Source organism: Lepidochelys olivacea (assembly GCF_965140295.1).
Source record: "Lepidochelys olivacea isolate rLepOli2 genome assembly, chromosome: 19".
NCBI lineage: Eukaryota > Metazoa > Chordata > Testudines > Cheloniidae > Lepidochelys > Lepidochelys olivacea.
The window spans coordinates 10912555-10937788 of record NC_140429.1 but is presented as its reverse complement, the minus strand read 5'-3'; the positions used below and the strand labels follow the sequence as shown (position 1 = coordinate 10937788).

Below are 25234 nucleotides of genomic sequence, written 5' to 3'. Positions count from 1 at the left end.
AGAGACACACAGCGGGATCGCTCTGCCTCCCCCGGGTCTGTGTATTTCCACCTTCCTGCCCCTCTCCCCCTGGCACTGGGGAGCACCGCCTCTGGAGCTCTAGACCTTGGGACGGGCATGATTCCAGCTGGCGCCTTCCAAATGTTACTGGCCTCCCAGCATCCAGCCTGCCTGGCATTAACCCTCCATGTGCCATAGGGAGGAGGCAGATGAGCCCATGCAGACTCCCCAAGGGGAGGTTTGAGCCTGTCCACCTGCCAACCTCCACCCCCCACCCCCAACACACACACACCCCAGCTTGGCTTCCATAGCCAGCCTGAGATGGGAAAAGAGCCCCCTCCCTGTGCAAAAAAGGCCAGATAGTGCCATGAGCCAGCGTGGGGCGGGTACTGGGTGGGGCGGGCGCTGGGCAGGGATACAGCCTTGCGGTCTGTCTCTAGGGGGGGACATTCTGCAGACACTTGGGGGCAGGATGGTAGCCACCATCCCGCCCCGCGGGGGCAGTGGGGGGCGCGAGGCCCAGGCGTGGAGTGTGGGTGACTGGGCAGGTCGGGCCTGAGGTGGGAAACAACCACACCAGGGACAATAAGGCTGAGAGCAGAGGCAGGCCTCGGCTCGGCCCCTCTCCAGGCTGGCCGCTCAGCCATGCAAGGCATGCTGGGCCAGGAAGCTGCTGGAGGAGAGGAGCACCGTCTCCAGCTCAGCGGGGCGGGGGAACAAAGCTGGCACTGAGGAAGGCAGCTAAATTTAGCCCCTTTCCCTGCTAGCTCTCTCTGAACTGCAGCTCTCTGTTCCAGCCGGCCGAGGTGCCATGGCTTCGGCAGTCCATCTGTCGGCCGATTTCTCAAGCCCCTCCTCCCCTGCCCCCTCTGCCGAACCCCCTTCCCTGAGCCCCTTTGAGGAAGGGGAAGGGGTGGGGAGAGAAGGGGCTGGAGGGAGGCAGCTCCATCCCAGCCAGGTAGGAAACAAGGGTCCAAACCCTGCCCTGCTCCCCTGGATCCAGGGGCGGTGAGGCAGGGAAGAGTCTGGCCTTTAAGGGTAGAATCACACATCACACCCCCCCACAAGTGGCGGCTGCGTCGTTGAGCCCGCACATGGGGCGGGGGCAGGCTAGTTTATTGCCTGGCAGCCCCTGCCCAGACCGACTGGCTCCGGCAGGAAAAGTCCCCTTTCAGGAGGCACCAGCAAAGTCCCCTGGGCTGACTGGTACCAAGCGGGCTGAGCATCAAAGGCCCTGTCTGCTCCAGGTGGGACGGAGCCGAAAGAAGCCACTGGCTGGGCCCCTTGGACAGCTGTCAGCGGCCCCCTTGACAGCTGCACAAGCACTGGGGCGCCCCGGGAGGAGGTCTCTGTCTTGTCCATCCGTCCGGTCTGGCTGCAGCAGCAACATCTCTCATGGTTTCCACCCAGCATGGATGGGGAGATAGACATGTTGAGCTGCTCCCGGGTCAGACGGGCTCCCTAATCATAGAATATCAGGATTGGAAGGGACCTCAGGAGGTCATCTAGTCCAACCCCCTGCTCAAAGCAGGACCAATCCCCAATTTTTGCCCCAGATCCCTAAATGGCCCCCTCAAGGATTGAACTCACAACCCTGGGTTTAGCAGGCCAATGCTCAAACCACTGAGCTATCCCTCCCCCCAAATCCTTTCCCACCGGGCAGTGCTTGGGGCTTGGAGGTCGCCTGAAAGCCCGTGCTCCCAGAATGCAGTGGTATGAGCCGCGCTGGTGAGGTGCATGGTCAGGGAGGAGGCCGGGCGGTTCTCTTAGGGTCGCCATGTAAAGGCCATGCTGAGCCAGGGGAGGGCGGGGGCGAGGAAACCAGCTCTCTGGTGCCATTGGTGCCCCTGCGGTGGCTTCCTCTCTTAGCGGAGCTGCCCCCGAAGGGAGCACACACCTCTAGCAGCACTGGGAGAGCAGACTTCGCAGAGTTAGGCAGCAGGGTGGGCTGCACCTGTGTGCCTAGGAGTGGGAGGGTCCTGCCCGCACGCCGGGCCCGGAATGGGTGAGAGTTCTTCAGGGCGAGGTGGTGCTGAGCCGCTGAAGTCAGTGAATAGACGTTCTCAGGGGGGTCGGTCAAGCTGATTGCAGCAGAGAAGCGTTGTGGCTGGAGAGGGGGACAGAGGTGTCCGTCCTCCCCTGCCCCGCCATCACAGAGGCAGGAGGTGCCTTCATCTTGCGTGCAGCCTGCCGTGAAGACCTCTGGGATGCTGCTCTCTGTTGGGAGCATCTTTGGTGAGCTTAACTCTCCACTGCTTGTGTCTAGTGCAGAGCCCTGGATGGCTGGGCTTTGTGCATGGGCCTGCATGCACTGCCCAGATCCCAAGTGACATTCCAGAGTCGTGAGGAAGGAGGGGACTGTCTTTAATGCACCCTCCAGGAGTCCCCGTCTTCTGGAGACTGCATTACCCCTGCGGGGGCCAGCCAGGTGGCCGTGTCCAAGCCTGCCGCTGGAGATGCTCCACAGATGGAGGCTTCTACCCCTTGCCGAGAGCTAGCTTGTCGCCAGCTCCGTGTGCCAGGTCTCCCACCCAAATCCAAAGAGTGGGAGTTTCCCAGGCGGTGCCCATAATGGGGCCATCTGCCTAGCAATTCTGCACCCCGCTGCTAGGCTCCCAGCGCCCGCCATGGAGCATCTCACATGTGACATTTCTCTCCATTCGCCGTTGCCGCTAGAGTGGAACTGGGTTGCGGCCATCTCTGCTGGAGAGAACTTCCCCGGCTAGCTACCCGATTCTGCTCCAGGCAGCAGAGCTCCCTGGAACCTAGGAAACTCTGCTCCCAGGGGCGCTATCGGAGGAAAGGAAACCCAGCAGCTGAGGTAAGTCTGCCGAACCCGCTACCTAAGATGAAACACTCTGGCCATCTGTTCTGTCTCCTCATTATAAATTCCCCCCCCCCCCCCAAAAAAAGTCAGTGGTGGGGGGAAAAGGAAGGATCGAGTGTTGCAAACAGTGATGGGAGCACGGCGGGAAAGAGTCGTTCTTTTCTGCAGGCTGATGGCTATCGTTCAGATCAAACAATCCTGCCACACGCGCACACACACCCCTCCTAGTCCTCTGGTGTTTCACCTCCAAAACCCCGGCTTCCCAGCTGGAATGAACTGGATAAAATGGCTTCATTGGTCTCCACCTACCCCTCAGTCTTCACGCAGCCAATCTGCAGCCACGTTGCCGACGCTTGTGGTTTGAGCGCAAGTCTCGCAATGATTCCGTGGGTTTCCTATGGCCCCAGCTCCTGGAGTCCTGGGATTTATGTGAGAATCTCAGTTTTCATTGGGTGGCGGTGAGGGAATAGTTTCTCGCTTGGAAAGGTGCAAGACAAATACAAAAGACCACCGCCATGGTTTGTGATTTTTAAAACAAATCTTGTGATTTTGGTGCGGGGGGTCTGAGTCATGATTTTTTTAACACTGGGGTTGGCCGCGCTGCTGCCACCCTGTGGTTCAGTATGAGCGGCTGCCCCTGCCGAAAAGTAGAGTAGATCTGGAAGGCTGTGGGGTGCCCCAGGCCCACAGCAGGAATGGAGGAGCTGCAGATCTGTTCTGAGGGGGATTGGGGTAGAGGAAAGCAGAAGGTGAACAGGAGGGGGGTTGGTTTGTGTCAGGACAGACGGGAGTTGGCAGAGATGGGGGAGGAGCTACGAGTGGTATAGCCGGGGGGAGGGGGGGTCTCAGGTCAGGATTCTGGGGCACTGACAAAGCTGGGTGGACAAATTTCTCTTCTGAGGTCTCTGCCCTCCCCCGGAACGTCTGTGTGAATCGGGGGGAGGAAGCCGAGGGTTGCAGTTGCTACGCCGAGGTACCCCCCCACCCACACAACACAGACTCGTTGGGGGTGGTCCTTGTTAAAAGGCTGGAGTTGCGAATCCATCCCAGCTCATCACCGGCGCGCCGAGCGGGAGCGTGCCCAGGCCGGTGGGGGCTCAGTGACGCGTTGGAAGAGCGGGGGCATCGGCGAGGCGAGCCTCATGTGCAGTAGCATGGACAGGAGGTGCCAGGGGGTGAGAGCAGCCGAGCGTGTGCCTGTTTCATCTTCTCTGGAAAGCCTGCTGCAGTGCCCTGCGGGGCTGGGCAGCCGGCGAATCCCGGAAGAGGCTTATTCCTGAATCCAGCATCAGTCACAGGCAGGTCTCTGAACTCCATCTGCATGCGCATCCACGGATTTGGTGACAGGAGGTCTTTGGCTGCACTGTCCCCACTGCCATCAGCCCTGAGTCCTTCACTGATGCTCTGTGTCAGCTGTCTCACCAGAGCGGGAAGGGGGGCACGCGATCCCTGGTGGTTCTTCCGGTTTGCATCTTAAGCCCCCAGTTCTCGTTCTGAAATCCCCTGGCTTTGAAGGACCCTGCGTTTACAATGTACCGCCACTTGCTTTTGGGAGGGCGTCACTCCAGGGCAGGGGGGACCAGCAAATCCGGACCGCCAGATACTTTTGAGCTGATCCTGGAATCTTTTTATTTACTTATTATTGTCATTAGTGTTATTCTATTTTATTGTTTTCTCTGGAGTCTGGACCTTGACTCTACCTTGACCGAGAAATTTGGAGCTGAGCAAAAATCTAATTGACTACCCCTGCTCTAGGGTATTACCCAGGGCCCCGGTGTGCCAGGCACTGCACAGAAACAGTGCGAGACAGGCCCTGCCCGGAGACTTTCCGATCGAAATAGACAAGAGGCGGGGTTATCACCCCATTGTGCAAGTGGGGAGCCAAGACACAGAGAGACTAATTGGTTTTCCCAAGGAAGGTTGTAGCAAGGCCAGGGATTGAATCCCACCCTGCCGAGTCCCAGTCCACAGCCATCACCACAATACCGTCCTTCCTTTTGCTCCTCCACCTCCCCCTCATCCCCCAAGAGCCGCAGAGCGCTCAATAGCCCAGTCACTGTGCTGACAGAGAGGGAGCATGACCTTTGGAAAATCAGGCAAGGGGGGGGAAAGACCTGCAGTTTGGCAATAGACAGAGAATACAGCCGGGAGCTGCAGAGGAGAAGGCTCTTGCACCAGATGGTGAGAAAAGGCAGCTGAGGAATGGACGGGAACAGAAATGGGCATAGTCAGGAGAGTAACAGAGACAGCCATGGGGCCAGATTCTTCCTGGGCATCAGTGTGTCGGAACTGGGACTGACTGCCCGGAGGAAGGTGATTTAGTTGGAGCCTGCTCAAAGAAGATCTCTGGGTTTGTTTCTTTTGGCGTTTCAGTTTCCCTATTGCACCGAGAATGTGGATTTGTTTCTCTTCACAGCCCTGCGGCCCGGGGCGGGGTTCGGACCTGGCCAGCCCCGGCCCGTGCATTTTTCATCTGCATTTTGTATCTGTAATGAAACTAAACAGAACCCCCCAGTTCTGGGGGCGTGCCCGGGGTGGGGAGGAGAGCGTTCTGGCACTCCTTCCCCCAGCCCAGTGCAGAGCTCTGGTGGGTGGCACAGGTGAATACTTTGTTCTGTTCTCTTTTGATATAAAGCAGCCTATTGGATGTGGGGGAATCGTTAAAGTTCGGACTTTCCCAGGGAAACCCCGGGGCTACCTGTGCCTCCCCGCCCAGGTAACCTCTGAGCTCCTGCCCCTGGGACGCTACACACGTCTGTTCCTCTCTCCAAGTGACCTCCACCTCCCCGCCTCTCCTCTGCCCCATCCACCCTGTCTCTGCTGAAGGCCTCTTCCGCCCCCCACTGCTCTGAGCCTTTCTCTATGGCTCCCCCAGTGCTGCTGAGATGTCAGCGTGGGGGACACGGGCCTGGGAATCCAGGCTGGCTGGGCTGGGCTGCTTGCCTTACTGTTTGCTTTGGCTTACGGCCCTTCCCCTCTCTGCCTGCCTTCCCCAGCTGTGGAAGGGGGGGTGAAGAGACTGCCCCGCCATTGTGAGCGCTGCTGCGGGGGAAGTGGTGGTGGTATTTGCACTGGGATGGGCGTGGTGATGGCTTTCCAAGCTAGCAGACGCTGGCCTCTCCCGGGCAGGGACCCTGCCTTGGACGTATTCTGGAAAGGACGCTAAGGGCAGGTCAATGCTGCAGCCACAGGGCTCGGGGAGCAAGGTGGGGAGCGACGTGAGTGTGAGGGGGCAGGAGGAGGTGGGGTGGGGTGGGAGGCCAGGGCTGCATAGGGCCACAGAGGGGAGGGCTCCTAGAATTTGGACTCATGTAGCTTTTAAGTCCAGAAGGGCCCATTAGATCATCTCCCCTGACCCCCTGCAGAGCTCAGGAGAGGAGCTGAGTCGGGGGAGGTTGGACAAACACAGAAACCCTCTGAACCCACCTGCCGGGAAGTCAGCACCCTGCTGATTTCCATTCATGTCAGCCAGCCCAGGCCTGGTTCCTGGGACATTTGTTCGATGGAGCAGGTTGGGGCTGGCGGGGGCTGAGCCGTGACTGCTGCGGGTATGTGGGGCCAACAAAGCACCGTCTACAAATGGCCGAGGAGCAGAAAGAGGGAGGAGGGAGCAGGTTTGTTTGGGGTACAGCTCTGAGCGACAGGGTGGCATTGAGAGAGCTCCACATCTGCCATCTCGCCACCCCAGCGGCCCCCCAGCAAGGAGGGGCACTGGGGCCGTTAGGGGGGTGGGAAGAATTCTGGAGCCAAGGACAAATCGGCCTGGCCAACTGGGAAGCCGGGGAAGGGTGAGGTGGCTGCGCCCAAGGGGGCCAGCGTGTGGCGCTCTTTCAGTGCAACACCCCGGTTCGTGAAGGAGTTAGCAGGCGCCGTCCAGACCCGGCAAATGTCTTTTGCGCTCCAGTCTGCGCAGCTGCTGGGTGACTGCTGTTTGTCTGCCCATCCCCGTGGTCTCTGGGCGGGCCCCAGGCCCCAGTGCAGAGCCCATCCCTGTGGTATCCGGACAGGCCTCGGGCCTTAGCGCAGAGCCCATCCCCGTGGTCTCTGGGCGGGCCCCAGGCCTCAGTGCAGAGCCCATCCCCGTGGTGTCCGGGTGGGCTCAGTGGCAGTGCCCATCCGTGTCCTGCAGGACATTCCCACTTCGATCTCATCTCCAACATGAGCTCCTCCGATGGCTAGGCGGGGTGCGTCACTTCCCTATGGGAGGCTGCCGCTTTTCCGCTGGGCTGATGACAACTCGCTCCCCCTCCGAACGAAGTCTCCCCATGGCACCGCTGGCCAGCAGCTGTCGCCTGGGTGGGCCAGCGGCACAGCGAAGCCTCGCTGTTACCCCAGCCTTGTGCAGGCGTGCGGGGCTGGGCTGTGGCACTGACCGGGGTGGGGCTAGTCCTTGGAGCAAACAAGCCCTGGCCTAGCTTTCCCCCTTCGCGCTCAGCCCAGGCCACCCTGTCCGCCTGCTGGGCTCAGAGGGGTTCTAGGCAGGCCTGAACACAGCTGCCCCCCACCCACCCAGCTCAGCACCAGGCTGAATTAAACACCTTGAAAGAGGCTGTGTCCTTCCCGGAGTCACCTTCTCTAGCGGGGGGGGGGGATTAGAGCTTCAGAGGGAGCCCCCTCTGCCCCCCCATCCATCCGGTGTGGGGCAGAGGGCGCTGGACAGCCTCCCAGGAGAGGGGAGGGCTGGCGGAGTCTGTGTCTCTGCTTCCTGCCACCAGGAAGCCTGAAACTGCTAAACTAATTAAAAGATTTTCAGCAGCAGGATTAATCCTGGGGTGGGGGGGGAAGCTAACAGCCCAGGTAGGCAGGAGGATATTGGATTTCTGAAAGGCGAGTCAGCACTCTTCGGGGCTGTTATCTTTCCGAGGCTCCAGGGGTCAGGAGGTGGGAAACAGAGGTGACTGCAATCTCTCTCTCACCCACCCTGTGCATTGCTCCCTCTCTCCTTCTGTGACTCTTCCTCCCTCCCGCTTCTCCATGCATCTTCCCCCCCCATGCATCTCTCTCTCCCCGCCCCCCCATGCATCTCCCCGCCCCCCCAGGCATCTCTCTCTCCCCCCCAGGCATCTCTCTCTCTCTCCCCCCCAGGCATCTCTCTCTCCCCACCCCCCCCAGGCATCTCTCTCTCTCCATGCATCTCTCTCTCTCTCCCCATGCATCTCTCTCTCTCCCCCCCCCCCCATACATCTCCCACCCCATGCATCTCTCTCTCTCCCTCCATGCATCTTCTCTCTCTTGTGTGGTCTCTAGTCCTGTTTTGTAACCAGGGAGAGAGAGAGAGAGAGAGAGAGAGAGAGAGAGAGAGAGAGAGAGAGAGAGAGGGAGGGAGGGAGGGAAGGGGGGGGAGGAAAAACTCCCCCTGGCTAAGAACCCGGGAATGGTGAAGTCCAGAGCTCCTAATGCAGAACATGTGGCAGGCTGCCTGAGGCAGAGCAGAGGAGGTGAAAGTGAACATTGTGTGGCGAGCATCCGCCCAGCGGCCCCTCCCCCCAGCCCACTCCCACCCCTCTCTGGGCTGTGTCTGCCAACGCTCAGCACGCCCCAGCCGAGGGGGGTTGGGCTGTGCCAGGCTGCGGCTCAGGGTGGGAGCTTGCCACCCCGGGCACATGCGGCATCGGTCCCACCCCCCAACTCCTGCTGGGCATCGAAGCCGGGCGGGCAGTGCCCGGGGCCGTCTGGGAGAGGAGCAAGGTGGCTGTGTCGGGCAGTGCCCATTGTGTAACACAGGGGAGCGAGTCCCAGGTCTATTCTGGGGGCCTGGAGCCTCCCGCAACAGGCCCTGCTGTCCGTGTTGTAGGTGGGAATCCGGAGTCACCCCACATGGAACACAGAGGAGTTACTCTGCGTTCACACCAGGCTCGCCGGGAGCCTGCCGTGGTTATCTGCATGAGCAAGCCTTGCTATTGCCCCACCAACAGCCGCGTCGCTGCCCCAGGGGACACTGGGCTGGACCCCAGCCTCGCTGGGCTGCGCCGGAGGAGAAGTGGGGCATGGCGCCACTTCTTCAGGCCGGTGGCTCTGATGGGTGCTTGGTTGGGCCCCGCTGCAGAGCCCACCTGCGGGCTCTGCACTGAGCCAGGTGTATTGTTCTTGATGCACAGCTCCTTCGAGCTCCGCACCCGGTCCCAGGGGTGCCAATCTGGAGTCGCTCCCCTGCCAGCTTGGTGGAGCAAAGACTCTGCCCCGACCCCCATGGAGGGTGCCTCCGATATCCTGGCTCGCTCGGCCAAGGGCAGGGGGCTGCATTCTGGTGCGCCCCGGGCCTCCGTTTGGAAAGGCCCCAGAGCAGGGGTGGAGGGCGGAGGCCGCAGTCTCTGGCTTGGCCAGGTGAGCATCCTCTGATGGCCCGTCATGCGTCAGCAGCAGCTGAGCCCGTCAGACGTTGCAGATCCCCATATCCCACCCCTATGCCTAGCGCAGAGCCGTGTGCTCCAGCCCCTCTGCCTTTTGGGGGCCTGCGGTGGGGGGGAGTTGCCTCCTGCCTCCCCTCTGTCTGCTCAGCAGCTGCTCAGGGCTGTGCCTAGTCGTTAAGAGGCTTTAATAACCCAGAGCAAGTGTGGTCTTGTTACAGCCAGAGAGGAGCCCATGCAGAAGCCGGTTGGAGCTGTGTGTGTGTCTCTCGGGGTGCGTGTGGGCCAATGTGTGCGCGTGTGTTTGTGTACAGCGTGTGTTGCCCTGGGTGTGTCCGGGTGACTCGGTGTTCTTGTGACTGGGTGTGCCCAGGCGGTGCATGGCATGAGCTTGCATCGCCCTGGCCACGGCCTGCCCTGATTTATACCGGCATAAAACTGCCCCGAACCCGACGTAGCCACTCTTGAACTGAGACAAGGTTCTGGTCCCATCCCAGTCCCGGCAGCAGGGCAGGCTCCCAGTCCCTGACTGGTTTTCAGTCTCTCCACGTTTCACTCGAATTAAAAGGGAAAGCAGCATGTGCGCGGGGGGGGGGGGGGGAAATTGGTACCCCGGGGGCTGTTCTGGAAAGTCATCTGTGCGCTTCCTGCCTGCCTCTCCTCCAGCAGCTCCCAGCTCCGGGCGCATTAGCAGCTGCGTGAGAGACTAGACCGGTCTTTCTAGTGCATACTTTGGTGCTCCGCATTGCCCCTTGGTGTAACTCTACACCACCCAGGCCAGCAGCAGCTCTCTGCAGGGCTGGAGACAGAGCTGCCTGCATTTCTGTGCCAGCCGGGAGACCCGAGGTTGAGGAGGGGAAGAGATTTGGACTGAGTAACTGACAGGTTTGAATTCTCCTTCCCTGCCTTGTTGATAAGTTGTCACGCTAATGCAAGCAATGGGAAGTCTGGATCATGCTCTGTGTGTGTGTGTTGGGGGAGGACACAGGCAGACAGGAAGAGGGACAGTCGCACAGGCTAAGGGTGGGGAGCAGACAGACACACTTGGGAGGGGCACCGGCGGACACACAAAGATACAGACACACACACATAAGGTTACAGAGGAAGAGAGACAGAGACACACATACGAACGCAGGAGAGGCTGGTAGACCCACAATAACACCAACTCTTAATCGCACAAAGAGTGAGCAACACAATCCAGGAGAGCCTGAGACACAGGCATGCACACACCCACTGAGACCTTCCCTAGTGCCCGCACATCTGCACCAACCAACACACAAAGAGAGAGCAAAAACCGCAACCCAGCAGCATACCCACGGGCAGGGGGAGCCCTAGGTGAGGGCTTTCGCTAATGCAGAGCTTGGAGCCTGGTTGATTTCCTCTAGGGCTCTGATAGATCCTGAGTGAGACGGACAAACAGACACGAGCCAGAGAAGCCAAGAAAGAGCGAGATGGGGCTGGGGCTGAATTGACGAGTGGTGGCTGGGCAGGAGGGGAATCACCCTGGAAAAACACTGGAAATGTCAGCACGGGGCCTGCAGCTGACGCCACCGGGACAGGCCGGGGCCCTGTGTCCGGGAGCCAGCCAGAACTGAGCCACGTCCGTGTTTCCATCCAGGCTGATCGAAAGCCGTCTGTGTCCCGAACGCTGCCCAAGCAGCGACCTCGGGCACGGGGGAAGGCGAAACGGGGGGAGGAGGAGGTGCCGTCACCCCTCCGTCAGTGGCCAGAGGGAGCCTGTCAGTTCTCTCCGGCACATTGGGGTGGAGAGGGAGGGAGAGTGGCTTAGACAAACAGACAGTTGCAGACAGATGGGTAGGCGTGAATGCCTGTGCGGCTGGCTGTACCCGCTCTCACACACACACACACACACGCGTGCAGGCTGAATAACCCTGTGGGAGCCTGTCTTTAAGATGCCAGAGCGGAGCACGATTCAGCAAAGTGCCATGCTGGGCTCTGTGCTGCTGGTTGCATAAGCCCCCTTCGCCAGCCGCCGAATGCGGCCTCCCCAGGGCCTGCCATGCGGGGGGGTGGGGGTGGGAGAGAGCCGCTGCCCCTTTGCGCCCCAGGCGCCGTTGCTGCCCCCACTCCCCCCGCGGGAAGGACGTTTCTGGGCCCCTTCCCCTGTCGCTGGGACAAACCCCCAGCACCGCCAAGTTCCCCTGCCTCTTCCTTGCCCCCCACACGGGACCCTGCACCCCCCCTTGGCTCACGCACCCGGGTCTGTGTGCTGCTCGTTCACAGATGGGAGCTCCCTCGCCTGCCAGCCCATCGGCCTGGAAAACGGAGCCAGCCCGCCAGCCGAGTGGTTCCAGCACGCCCAGGGCTCCGGGCTGCACCAGCCTGACGGCGACGCGGACGGCGGCGAGAGGAACTTCAAAGTGAATCTGCACTGCAAGCACTCGAGGCCAAGGTAACGGCTCCAGGGTGCAGGGCAGCCTGGTGCTCTCTGCAAGGGAGTGGGGGAGCAGCCTCGTGTTGTCACAGGATCTCAGGATCGGAAGGGACCTCATCTAGTCCAACCCCCTGCTCTAAGCAGGACCAATCCCCAATTTTTGTCCCAGATCCCTAAATGGTCCCCTCATGGATTGAACTCACAATCCTGGGTTTAGCAGGCCAATGCTCAAACCACTGAGCTATCCCTCCCCCCATGTTATCTATGGGGAGGGGCAGCCCCACGTTATCGATAAGGGATGGGAGAGCAGCACTGTGTTTTATTTTCCCCAGAGCACTGGAGGCCGGGGCCATCTGAAGATCTGGGCCTGCAGATCTGATTCATGCCCCTTAGGGTGTTCTGGGGGAGCCACGCGGGTGGATTGTGCTGCCTATCTCTCCCCTGCCCCTTGAGTTGAGCAGACGTGCTGCAGAGGGGCTGTGCCCAGGGTTGAATGGGGCCTTTGTGTTTCTCCCCCCACCCCCAGCAGCTGGGCCTGCCAGCGCTGCCTCCCCGGAGCACCTGCCTTTGCCCCGCGGCGAGCGTCTCCATCTCTGCGGCAGCTGGGGTGGGGTGGGCGGTGAGCGAAGGGGGTGGTAGCACCTGGGCACTTGGCCCTCGCCTGGCACTCAGGACTAAGGATGGACGAACTGACTGGGGCAGTGAGGGGTTCAGGTCTGCAGACCTTCATCAGCCTGGGTTTGGAGCCAGCTCCGTTCATCAGAATGCCCAGCTTGGAGGGGACAAATGGTTGGCGCTGGGCTTTGCCCACCTCTGTTCGAGACCTCCACCTGTGTTTTGTTCGAGGGGGGCTCCCAGTAGGTGGGCACCTCGGTGTTTCTGGCTGTCTGATCTTTCTGTGCTGAATGGTGACCTCAGGGCTGGCGTAGCGGGCCGGGGGGCTGCAGGTTGGGATTGAGGGGCAGTAGCACAGCTATGTAGGGCAAGCTTGCCTAGACCTCGAGCTTGCCCAGTTCGCCCCTCACCAGCTGTAAAACCCACCCAGCACTTAGCCCAAAACCCAGCTTCACTGTCCAGGCTGGCTGCTGTCAGAGACTCCCCACGGAGCCTGCCCCTTGAGCACGCCGGGGGAGCACAGGCCCCGGGCCGTGCGCTGCACAGAGAACCTGCCTGTGAATAGCCGTGGTGGCTTGCCCGGGCAGGCAGCCTGTTTCCTAAGTGCAGTGAAATAACCCGGTCACCCCAGCTACGTCTGCCAGCACCCCTCTCTGTGCCCATGCCGGGGAGAGACAGGGCCCAATGTCCGGAGCTTCCCCACTGCCCGTCACTGCGTCCTCTGTCCATGGCAGTTCTGCCCCAGGGAGGCTGGTCAGTATCATTAACCCAGAGGGGAAATTGAGGCACGGGGCAGTGAAGCGACTGGCCCAAGGTCCAAACTCGGGTCTCTTGGTGTACCCGTCCCCCCGCTGCAGCCACTGGCCCGCACTGCCTCTCCTCCCGCCCCGCACATAACGACAGCCGTGCGCTGTGTTTGATCCCTGCTGGCTCTGGTGCTTTTCCATGGGATCCTGACCCTTCTCACTCCACATCTGGCCAAGCGTTGCCTGGAAACGGCAGCCCTAAGCACCGGGTGTTCTCCAGGGGAGGGGGCGGGAGAGGAAGGGGAGCCAGGGCCCCTGCCGGTGTGTGAAAGGCAGGCCCCAGGAGCCTGAGCCGAGCCGTGGGGCAGACGACGCTGACAAAGGGGGGACACGTGGTGGGGCTGAAATGGCCGAGCTGGGGCAGGCGGGGTGGAGACGGGGGCCTTCCGTCCCAGCCCGCAGAGGGTGCTGGAGAGCATGGCTCAGCGCCCAGCCGGGCCTAGCACACGGCAGTGCCCAGCGGGGCCTGCCAAAAAGCTGAGGTCACTTCCTGCTGCAGCAACTTCCCATGAGCGGTGGAGGGGCTTCGGGGGTTAGGGTGACCAGATGTCCCGATTTCGGGGCCTCTTTCTTATATAGGCTCCTATTAGCCCCCACCCCCTGTCCCGATTTTTCACATTTGCTGTCTGGTCACCCTATCGGGGGTGGAAGGGATTCGGAGCAGGGCAGGAGCCATTGAAAACCACACCTGAAAGCTGGGGAGGGGGCAGGAAGGCGGAGGAGGGGGGAACGCTAAACAGGGAGCGAGAAGGAGGGGTGCAAAGGAGGGACGAGGCCTGGCAGGAGGGGGCAGAAGTTGGCCCTCGGGTGTCCTAGCCTCCTGCACAGTTCCAGCCCCCGGGGAAGGAGGCTGTGTGCCCACCCCTCCCTGATTTACCCTGCCCCTCGGTGGCCAGGTGCCCTTTTCCTGCCAGGGTGAGGGAGGGGCGGACCAACCCCTCCCCCTCTCCTGTTGTCTTGCGAATGGGTTTTGTTTGGTGCTGCTGGGGGGAGGGAGGAAAGACTCCTGCCTTATGTGGGCTGGGGCAGAGAGGGTGGTGCCGGGGGGGCGCGGAAGAGCCAGCAGCTCCTCTTATTTAGCCTGTTTAAAGCAACAAGGCCGGAACAGCTGGGCCCAGTCTGAGAGCAGCCTGCGGGGTCCCACCCCAGCCTCGCAGCTGCAGCCCTGGCGCGGGGGGGTGTTTGCTGCGTGTTTAATCGTGCTGGCGTTCACACCCCACTGGGCCGGACGGGAGAGCCTCCCGCTTCTCTGGGTGCTCTCGGTCCAGCTAGCCTGGCAGCATGTGGCTCCAAGGGAGCGGCTCAGCGCAGGCCTGGCTGCCCACCTAAAATGCAGGGCAACCTGGCTACCTGCAAAAAATCCCACGTCCCGTGAGTCATAGCGCAGTAGCCCTGATGCCCAGTGCCCACGCAGCTGGGCGGGCGGAAGGGTTCTTCCGTTCACCTACCCACTGCTTCTCAGGGAGGTGGATTGACCGGAGCGACAGGAGAACCCCGACGCGTCTACGTACAGTTCTTCAGGGAACGGGGGTTAACTCCCAGGAAAAGCTTGGCCTTGGGGGTGGGGCTGGGTTCCAGCCGTCCAGAGGGGACAGCTGATGGGTGTGTGGGGGTGAAGAGCTGCTCGGTGGTGGGGGTGAGGGCCCCCCTCATTGCAATACGAGCTGCCCATCCAGGTGGGGGACATTACATGGGGGTCTCTCCCCTTGCCTCAGGCTGCTGACGAGGGTCCCTGGCCTGACCGCCAGGGGCCAGACCCCGGCCCTCTCTGCTCTGGAAGGATGAATGAAGCCATGTCCCCTGAAGAGCCTCGCATTGCCTGTGGGGCGCGGGGGGAGATGGGGCCTGGGGCATCTCCACTCCGGGCCCATCCATCCTCGGGAAAAGCTGGGAACAAAGAACTTTTCTTTCGCTCGTCCCCTTCCTTCCTTCCTTGCAGACCCAGGACGGGGGGAGGGGACGCCCAGGCTGTCATTGATCCATTTCCAAACCTTAGTGCCAGGTGCTTGCTTCTCCAGGCGACTGGGTGGAAGGAAAGGGCTGGCTGGCTGGGCACAAAGGGGAATACAAAGGGGCTTTCTCTCAGGCCACAAGGAGCGCAGGTTGCAAACTTTAAGCAGTAGGTGGGAGTAGCTCTGCTGACGGGGAAGGGGAGGGGGCAGTGGGGAAGGAATCCAGGAGTGCACAGGCTTAACCGGTTAATATGCATAAACACTTGGAGGAGGATCCGTAGCTCACAGGGGACACCTAGCGGTGGTACGTCCGCAAAGCCCTTTCCCTTGGTGTGGGCTGCTTGTCACTCTCGGCCTGGTGCAAAGAGACCAGGAGGCTGAAGGAGCAGGCTGGAAAATGTGCACAAGGTCCAGGGACTGTGGAGCAGGTGTACAAAGACCAGGGGCAGCATCCCTGCCCATGGGACAGGCTGCAAAGGCTGGAGCAGATCCCCAGCCGAAGGGCAGGGGTAGCTCAGACATGCAAGACCCAGGCAGATCCCCAGCCTGTAGCTCAGGCGTGCAAGACCTAGCCCTTAGCTCAGGCGTGCAAAGTCTGGGGCAGCTCCCCAGCCCGTAGCTCCGCCGTGCGAGGCCCGGGGCACCTCCCCAGCCCGTAGCTCAGCCGTGCGAGGACCGGGGCAGCTCCCCAGCCCGTAGCTCAGCCGTGCGAGGCCCGGGGCAGCTCCCCAGCCCGTAGCTCCGCCGTGCGAGGCCCGGGGCAGCTCCCCAGCCCGTAGCTCCGCCGTGCGAGGCCCGGGGCAGCTCCCCAGCCCGTAGCTCCGCCGTGCGAGGCCCGGGGCAGCTCCCCAGCCCGTAGCTCCGCCGTGCGAGGCCCGGGGCACATCCCCAGCCCGTAGCTCAGCCGTGCGAGGCCCGGGGCAGCTCCCCAGCCCGTAGCTCAGCCGTGCGAGGCCCGGGGCAGCTCCCCAGCCCGTAGCTCAGCCGTGCGAGGACCGGGGCACCTCCCCAGCCCGTAGCTCCGCCGTGCGAGGCCCGGGGCAGCTCCCCAGCCCGTAGCTCCGCCGTGCGAGGCCCGGGGCAGCTCCCCAGCCCGTAGCTCAGCCGTGCGAGGCCCGGGGCACATCCCCAGCCCGTTGCTCAGCCGTGCGAGGCCCGGGGCAGCTCCCCAGCCCGTTGCTCAGTCGTGCGAGGCCCGGGGCAGCTCCCCAGCCCGTAGCTCAGCCATGCGAGGCCCGGCACAGGTCAGGTGCATTATCTGTGTTTGAAAGGAGCGCACGGAGCCCCAAATCCCATGCTCCTCTGTTGATTTTACCCTGCCCGATTGCAGCAGAAGGGCATGTCCCCCTTGGGGCCAGCCAGGGGTCAGCCTGAGACCAGACCATTTGCGTCGAATGAAAGGGTTAGCGAGACGCCTTCAATCCTTGCCTCGGTCCCAGAGCTTTGGGCCAAATCCAGCCCATGCCATAGGCATATGCAACACACGCTGGTTTCCATCAGAGCAGCCCCGCTGTGGCATTCTTACTGTGGCCCCGATACCATGGTGATGGGCACATCAGAAATCTACAGCCCGTGCCAGCTGGGGGAGCTCTGAGTGAGTTAGCTGTCCAGGGTGGCGGAGAGGAATCAGGGGGTGGGAGGTGCAGACACGGGGCTGGGGGCTCTGAGCTGAATCTAAGCTGCAGGCTGTGCAGGGAAGGTCCCGTTCTCTGGGCTAAACGCCTCTTCTCTTCCCTTTGCAGAGAGCTCAAGTGTAACAGCCGGAGCAGCAAGGCCGAGGGTAAGTGCCATTCCTGGGGCCTTTCATCCAGCCCGGGCCCTGTGGCCCAGCTGTGGGGCAGCCACAGGACTGGTTGGGGGGCAGTTTGGTATCGGCAGCCTCACTCCTGTAAACGATTCCCAGCAGCTCCCGTTTCCCTGCCCCTGCGGGTGGGCTCTTCCCAGAAGGGATTTCAGTGCTGACCCCGTACCGGAGCTGGGGCAGGGAGCTCTGTGGGTAAGGGGGCCCCAAGGATTCCTGGGATGCTGCCATAGAGATGGGTAGGGGTCCGGCCCTGGCAGGCTTCCGCTGCGGGGGAAGGATTTTGCTAGCGGGCATCGGCTGTGGCTTCTGTGTCGGGGAGGGGTGGGGGGTATCACAGCATTGCGTTTGTGATGGGATCTAGCTTGGCTAGTAGGAGACGCTTTCCAGCTCTCGGGGGGCTCAGCTCTGGAGCAGGAACCTTAGGGCGCTTGTGGGATCCCCGTTTTTGCAGCTTTTTAAGAACAGGTTGGACAAACACCGGCAGAGACGGTCCAGGTGTACCACGTCCGTCCCTTCCAGCCCTCCCCAGTAGGCATCGCTGTACCATGCTTTATGGAGCATTCACCCCTCCACTGGAAGCCCACAGGGTGCCAAGCTAGTTGGCCCAGCACTGCCCTGCCCTGCATTAAGAGTCTGACTTTGCTTCTCTGCCTGTTTCAGGTCCATGCATTGGCTTCTCCGACACCCATGTCAGCAACTGTTCCACCAAGAGGCATCCAGGAGAGGAGGAGTTCAGGATGCGCGTGAAGCCCCCAGGCCCAGTGGTGACATCTGGTGCCATCCGCAGCTCACCTGACTACGTCCGCGAGCCCAAGTTCTACCAGGCAGGGCATCCTGGGCAGAGGCCAGCAGCGTGCCCAGCAGAGAAGGCCTTATCCTGCAGCGTGCTGAGCTTCCCTGAGGGTTCCTGCCCGGCGCTGGGCAGGGAGCACCAGTCCGGCTCGCTGCTCCATGGGGACCCGGCCGACAGGTGCCAGAGCCTCCACGCCCTTGGTCCCACCAAGGGAGAGGACTTCTCCTCGACCAACGCTTTGGGCTGTGCCAGTGACCCCCGGATCCTGGTGGGGGGCCTGGATGAGACAGCCACCCACGACCGCGCCCCCAAGACCTTCTCCAATGCGACGCTGGCCTCTGGCCGCTGCAACGTCGACAACATCGTCTCGCTGCTGAAGAGCAAGTGTGGCAACGGGAGAATCAACCTCCACCCGGTGGTGCAGCTGATCGACATCATGAAGGACCTCAACCGGCTCTCTGAGGACCTGAAGAACAGTGGCGTCCATCTGGACTGCGGCAACCTGCGGCTTAACAGCCACCCAGCCCCCAGTGAGGAGAGCCGGACGCCGGCCAGTGCCGGGGACCGAGATCTCCAGTACAGCTTCTTCTCCTCGGCCACGCTGGCCAACAGCATTCGCAGCCCGGAGGAGAGGGTGGCACAGTGCAACGCCAAACCTGAGCCACCCAGGCAGACTCACCCGGCCCCCTCTGAGGAGGAGATGGAGGGGGGCAGAGAAAGTCCCCAGCCGCCAGGATGCCAGAGCAGTGCTGCCCCGGCCTCGAAGCCAGCCGGCAACCAAGACGAAGCCAGCTGCTCCGAGCCAGACACCACGGATTACTCTGAGCTGGCTGACGCAGATATACTGAGCGAACTGGCCTCTCTGGGCTGCCCAGGGGCCCAGTTGCTGGAGTCTCAGTCTCTGGAGCCCCAGCCCCAGTTGCTGTCAGCCCAGGAGCTCGATTCCCAGTCCCAGTTACTAGATTCTCAGTCTCTCGAGTCTCAGCCTCGGCTACTAGATGCCCAGACTCTGGATCCCCTGCCCGAGTCCTTGGAGCTGCAGAGTCTAGAGCCGCTGCCAGAGTCGCTGGGGCTCCAGTCTCTAGAGCCCTTGTCCGAGTCTCTGGAGCTCCAGTCTCTAGAGCCCTTGTCAGAGTCTCTGGAGCTTCAGTCCCTGGAGCCCCTGTCTGAGCCTCTGGGACTCCAGGCCCTGGATACTCTGCCCGAATCACTGGACCCCCAGCTCTTAGACTCCCAAGCCCAGCTGCTAGATCCCGAAGCCCAGTTACTGGACCCTCCGTCTCTAGAGCCCCTGCCCAAGTTGCTGGAGCCGCAGCCCCAGCTCATGGCAGCCGAGCCCCTGGGGTCCCATCCGCTGCAGCCCCGCCTCAGTAGCTGCCAACTGGGGGAGGTGATGAAGCGGGGCTCCTGCGCGGGGCGGGGCGCGGGGCGGGGCGGGGACGACCACCGGAAATACGCGCTGCGCAGAACAGACAAACCAAAGATGCTCGGGCGGCGGCGGCGGGCGGGGCGGGGTCGGAGGGTGGACGTCTCTGCCGAGAGCCGAGTCCTTCCCCTGGCCATGCCAGCGGAGCTAGCCCCGGGGCCGCCCGAGCCCAGCGTATCCATCCTGCTGGCGGCTCCCACCCCGGAGGCCGACGACGTCCAGAAGGCCGCCCTGCAGGCCAAGAAGGGCAAATGCCGCGGGGTGCGCAAGATGGTGGTGAAGATGGCCAAGATCCCCGTCTCCTTGGGGAGGAGGAACAAGACCACCTACAAGGTCTCCTCCCTCAGCAGCAACCTGAGCGTGGAGGGCAAGGAGCTGACGGCCCGCACGTCCATGGAGCCCACCCCGCTGCTGAAGATGAAGAACAATGGCCGCAATGTGGTGGTGGTCTTCCCCCCTGGGGAGATGCCCATCATCCTAAAGCGCAAACGGGGCCGGCCCCCCAAAAACCTGCTGCTGGGGCCAGGCAAGCCCAAGGAGCCCACCCCGGAGGTGAAGAAGAGGAGGAGGAGGAAGCAGAAGCTGGCCTCGCCCCAGCCCTCCTACATCGCCGACACCAACGACAGCAAGGCCGACTACTCGGATGTGCTGGCCAAGCTGGCCTTCCTGAACCGGCAGAGCCAATGCTCAGGGCGCTGCTCCCCACCGCGCTGCTGGACCCCCAGTGAGCCCGAGTCTATCCACCAGGCCCCCGACACACAGAGCATCTCTCACTTCCTGCACAGGGTACAGGGCTTCCGCCGGCGCGGGGGCAAGGCGGGGGGCTTTGGCGGCCGGGGAGGGGGCCATGCTGCCCGCTCGTCCCGCTGTTCCTTCAGCGACTTCTTCGAGGGCATCGGGAAGAAGAAGAAGGCCCCCGCGGCCGTGCACGCCGACCCCGTCCACCCGCGCAAGAGGGGCCGGCCAGAGCCGGATCCCTTGGGGAAGCCCAAGCGGAAGAGGCGAGCCCGCAAGAATGGGGTGCTCTTTCCAGAGCAGAACCCCAGCCAGAACTTCAGTGACAGCACCTCGGAGTGGGCCGGGGACAAGGGGAGCCCGTGGGCGCCCCACCACAGCCACCTCTCCAGCCAGGCTAGCAGGAACTGCAGCTACCAAGGTGCAGAGTCCCGGGCGTTCCACTCCTCGGCGCTGGAGTCCAGCTCTTCCAGCCGGGCCGGCTTCTTCACCGGGAGCAACCCATCCTCCCAGACGGAGGTCAACCAGGAGAGGCACAACCTCTTCACTGGCTACTTCCGCTCCCTGCTGGACTCGGACGACTCCTCGGACCTGCTGGACTTTGCCCTCTCAGCCTCGCGGTCCGAGTCCCGGAAGTCCTCGGCCACCTACACAGCTCCGCCCAACGCCATGCCCAGCCAGCGGGGCCTGGCCTCCTACCCAGGCAGGAGCACCAAAGTCACACCCACTGCTGCCGCCACCACTGAGACACCCTTCCACGCGGTCCTGCCAAGCCGGCAGTCCTTCTCCCACAGCCGGGCAGCCGGCTACGGGGTCTCCCAGGCCGCCTCAGACTGCCGCGGGGCTGACGCTTTCCAGAAGCTGGTGCCGCCCTCGGCCGTCTCCAGGTCGCCCACCGCTCACCCCACCGCCACCGCCAGCTACGCCCAGTATGGCAGCTACGGCTCGGGGCAGAGTGTGACGGCCTCCAGCATGTTCCAGCCGGGAAAGCAGTACCCCGCTGCCCAAGACTGTCCAAACAACAAGGACTGCAGCTTCGCCTACGGCAGCGGGAACAGCCTCCCTTCGTCCCCCAGCAGCGCCCACAGCGCTGGCTACGCCCAGCAGACAGTGGGGCCCAGCTTGCCACTCAGCAAGGCCTCCTTCTTCACCAGCTCTGAGCCAGGCCAGTTCTCCGGCTCCTCACACACGCCCCTAAGGTGCGACAGCCGGGCCAGCACCGTGTCCCCCGGCGGCTACATGGTCCCCAAAGGTTCAGCTTCTTTCCAGCCCTCGTCCGAGAACTGCCGACAGTTCCCCAGCGCTGCCCAGTGGACTTTCCGACAAGGCTACGGTGGGCTGGACTGGAGCTCCGAGGCCTTCAGCCAGCTCTATAACCCGGGCTTCGAGTGCCACATCAACGAACCCAACGTCATCCTGGACATCTCCAACTACACCCCCCAGAAGGCCAAGCAGCAGACGGTCTCGGAGACCTTCTCTGAGTCCTCCTCTGACAGCACCCAGTTCAACCAGCCAGCTGGGTACAGGCGGGCCAACAGCGAGGCCTCGTCCAGCGAAGGCCAGTCCAGCCTGTCCAGCTTGGAGAAGCTCATGATGGACTGGAACGAGGCCTCCTCGGCCCCGGGTTACAACTGGAACCAGAGCGTCCTGTTCCAAAGCAGTTCCAAGCCCGGGCGGGGAAGGCGGAAGAAGGTGGATATGTTCGACGCCTCCCATCTGAACTTCTCCTCCTCTTCCTCCTCCTCCTCAGTGTATCCGTCCAAGAGGAGCACGGGGCCCAGGCAACCACGAGGCTCCCGAGGGGCCTGCGCCTCCAAGAAGGAGCGGGGCACGGGGAAGGCCAAGTTCCCCACCAAAGCCCAGCAGGTCAACGCACTGTTTCAAGAGAGCACGGACTTGGGGCTGGATTATTACAGCGGTGACAGCAGCATGTCCCCGCTCCCCTCCCAATCCCGGGGCTTCGGGCTCGGCGAGCGAGAGCCGGGCGACTACGCTGGGCCCTACTCCATGAACCCCTCCACCCCTTCGGACGGGACCTTCGTCCAAGGCTTTCAGAGCGATTCCCCCGGCCTGGGCCAGACGGACTTGGAGAGCAAACACTTCCCCGCCCTGCCACACCAGCTGGCTGCCCCGAACCAGCAGACTGTGTTCGAGGCCAGCTTGCAGAAAGCCTTCTCGCCCAACTGCTCCCCGACCCTGGCCTTCAAGGAGGACCTGCGGCCGAGCGACATCCGCAAGCTGCCGGCCTGCGAATCACTCAAGCACAGCATGCCGGGGAGCGGCCTGCCCCACCCCGCGCACATGGCCTGCCGAGACCTCCCCATGCCTCAGCCCCTCTACGACTCCCCCAGCTGCAAAAACCCCAGCTACTGGTACTCACCCAACTCCAGCACCAGGAGCCCCCCCTACGACAACAAAACCGGGGCCGGCCTGCTGGTGGACTTCATGGGGAGGGCTGACGCCTCCTGCCTCAACCCCCACCTGAGCAACACCAACACCTCCAAGGGCGAGAAGGAGCCTCTCGAGATGGCCAGGGCTCACCACCGGGGGGCGTACGCTTGCCCCTTGATGAATGACTTGAATATCTCCCCAGTACCGAGAGACTCTATGTTGCAGCTGCAGGACAACTACAGGTACCCGAGCTTCCCGCCCCAAGGGCATCCGATCATGGCCGCGGCCCAGAAGAGCGGGTTTTTGGGTCCAATGGTAGAGCAACACCCCGAGGACACTTTTACAGTCACCTCATTGTAGTGTCATCTAAAGTGCCAACCGGACAACGAGGTTTTGTTACAGGGTAGGTTCTGGGGGGGTTCGGGGGGAGGGGAGGCACCGAGCTTGGCCCCTAATGCCCGGGGACGCAGGCCTGGGCCACCACGTTGGGAGAGCACAGCTAATCTTGGAGGATAAAGCGGGAGGGGGCAAGGATCAAGGGAAGGAATGGAGGGGGAAGCCCCGCGGGACAAGGGGGGGGCAATGAATGGATGGTTGGGGGGGTGAGCTCAGCTTGGGCTGGGGAGCGGATCCCCCAGCAAGGCTCAGGTGACAGGCTCGGGGTCTCGCGAGAATGCCCAGAGCGGAACCGGTGCTGCTCACGTGTTCGTGTTTCTGCCGACACATGGGCACAGGACCTCTCACGTTACCCAGTCGGGGAGGTGACACCCTGATGCTAGCGTCTCTATGCGTCTAGCTGCAGTATGTAGAGGAGAGCCGTCCCTCGAGGATCAGGGTGCAGGGAGAGGACTGTGTATCCCCCTCGACAGTGCCATAGAGGTTTCAGAACAGAACTGGCTGCTCCTTGGGCTGGTCTCACCTTTCTGTAACTGGGACCTGGGCATCCTACCCCCCTGGATTTGCCAGCCAGTGGCTATGCACAAGCACCAGGACACCCTTCCAGCTGCGGTGGGGTTATCTTCCATGAGAAAGCCTGATCCCCAAACTTGAACCCAGGGTGCTGTCAGGAGCCAGCTATCCTCGCTGGCTCTCTGGAGCTTGGGTTGCTAGGAAGGACTGTGCATTTGTTTGCAGAGTGTGATAACTGTCCAATCCCTCCGGGCTGTCGAGGAGGCTCTGAGGATCCTGTGCGGGCTACAGCAGAGAGGAGAGCCCTGCCCTGCTTTGCACCTGCTCCCCCTACATCTCCTCGCACGGAATTTGCCTAAGCATCCCAACCAGTGGTCCAAGCTTAGTTCCAGGCCCCAGGTTTCCATAGCCACTTAGGGCTTGGAGAGCTCCCTGTTTCCTCATCCCGCCACCGCCCCGGGCTATTTGATCCCTTTCCCAGTGAGTCCATTTGCACCCAGACCATGCTCCATGCCCTATTCACAATAGAGATCATCCAGCCTTTCACTTCCAGGCACCAGCTGATGGCTGCAGGGGCAGGAGGCATTGCTTCCCATGCAGAACATTGCACGAGGGCTGAGGGGCATTGACGGGGACGGTTTGTCATTAGATCGGCCAGAGGCAGGACATGGGAGGTTATTGACCAGTAGGTGTAATCCAGCAAATAGCCTTAAACCAGACTATATAGACTTGATGGGCAGGGCCCAGGATGTAAAGATCTATGGCCCAGGTTGGTGCAAAAGGCCCATTGGCTTCAACTGCTCTTCCTGGGTATAAACTAACTGAGGGCAAGATTTGGAAGGTATGTGGGCTGGGATCTCCGCTCTCTGGGGAGTGAGATGGTTTGGAACAGGGAGACTCTGTTCTAACATCGGCCTCCTCTCTTCCCCACACACACACAGGTATAAATCAGGAGTAACTCCACTGAAGCCAGGGGAAAGCCAGAGGGAGAGGGGTAGGTCCGTCTTTGTGGGCCCTGGGAGAGCTGGCTCTGCCACAGATGTCCTGGGTGGTCTTGGGCATGTCACTTAGGCCCAGCTCCCATTTAGCATATGAATAAGGACTGGATCTCCCGAAATGCCCAGCGCTCAGCATGCCACTTGGAGCCAGATTTTCCTAAGAGTTCTGAGCTCGTCTGCAAAACAGGCCACTTATTGCACTGCCCCAGTCTCTCTCGGCATAAAATGGGGCTTTCATTTGTCTTTTTAATTTGTCTTTCATTTCTCCTACCGTGTGAGCCTGATTCTCATTTACACTCTGGCCACTTGATGCTGCTCTGGAAGAGCAGTTCACATTCCCATGGACTTTATGGCCTCTTTACGCTCCCAACGCCGTGTGAAGGGGCCTTAGTGTAAACAAGAATCGGGCCCGTTGTCAGGGTTACTGTTAAAACCAGAAGCTTTTTGGAGCAGGGGCTGTGTCTCACCACGTGTATATACAGCACCCGGCACAATGGGTTCTGATCTCTACTGAGCTGTCTAGGGGTGACCGTAACGCGTATCATCAGTAATCTCCAAGGGGATAGGCTGTGTTTGTTGTGTCCTCTTCTCACCCCGCTGTTCTGTCTCTCTCTTTTTCAGAGCTAATTTAGCCAGCACTTTTTCTGGAACACTTTTCAAGTTCTGTATTTAACTGAGATCGAGAACTGTTTGTTTGCTTTTCTAAAAAAAAAGAAAAAAAAGAAAAAGAAAGCAGAGAAGAGGAAGAGAGAAGCCCCCTGTTTTTTTAACAATAAGAACTCGCTCCGTCTCTGAACAACGTGGCTGTGATTTTTGGACCAAGCCGTGTTGTCGTGTCCGTCCCCTGTCCCCCGTCCCCCCCGCACACACCTCCTGCTCCACCGCCTCTCGCAGAAAGACAATCGGACAGCAGCCGCCTCCTTCCCGCCCCCGCCTGCATGCGTGTGAGCTGACAGAGGGAAGGCAGCAGAACACAACTCGGGACAGCGATGGGAGGGGCTGGGGGGGGTGGGGCTGGGATTTTTTGTTGGTTGGTTTGATTGGTTTTTCTACAAAAATAAATGAGATCTGTGAACTCGAACGAAAAACTCACGGATGCCGACCGAGGACTTGGCTACGTCCCCTCTTCCGCCACTTTTGCTGTTTTGGAGGGTTTCTTTTATTTTTTGTTCCCCAGTGTGTTTGTTTTTGGGGGTATTTTTGTTGCTTGATTTTTTTTTTATTTTTTTTTTTGGA

General features: G+C 61.4%; 1 protein-coding gene across 4 annotated transcripts in view; it reads left to right on the top strand.

Moving 5' to 3' along the window:
• The window catches only part of AHDC1 (AT-hook DNA binding motif containing 1), a 104304-nt gene extending 79071 nt beyond the window's left edge, over positions 1-25233 (top strand). For all 4 annotated transcript variants that reach the window (XM_084609712.1, XM_084609711.1, XM_084609710.1 and 1 more), the window contains 4 exons: positions 11419-11587; positions 16685-16722; positions 17407-22494; positions 24620-25233. In XM_084609712.1, coding sequence (XP_084465838.1) covers positions 11419-11587; positions 16685-16722; positions 17407-22451 — 5252 coding nt within the window. In that variant the 3' untranslated portion in view covers positions 22452-22494; positions 24620-25233. The remainder of the gene's footprint in view (positions 1-11418; positions 11588-16684; positions 16723-17406; positions 22495-24619) is intronic.
• Position 25234: the final 1 nt, after the last annotated feature.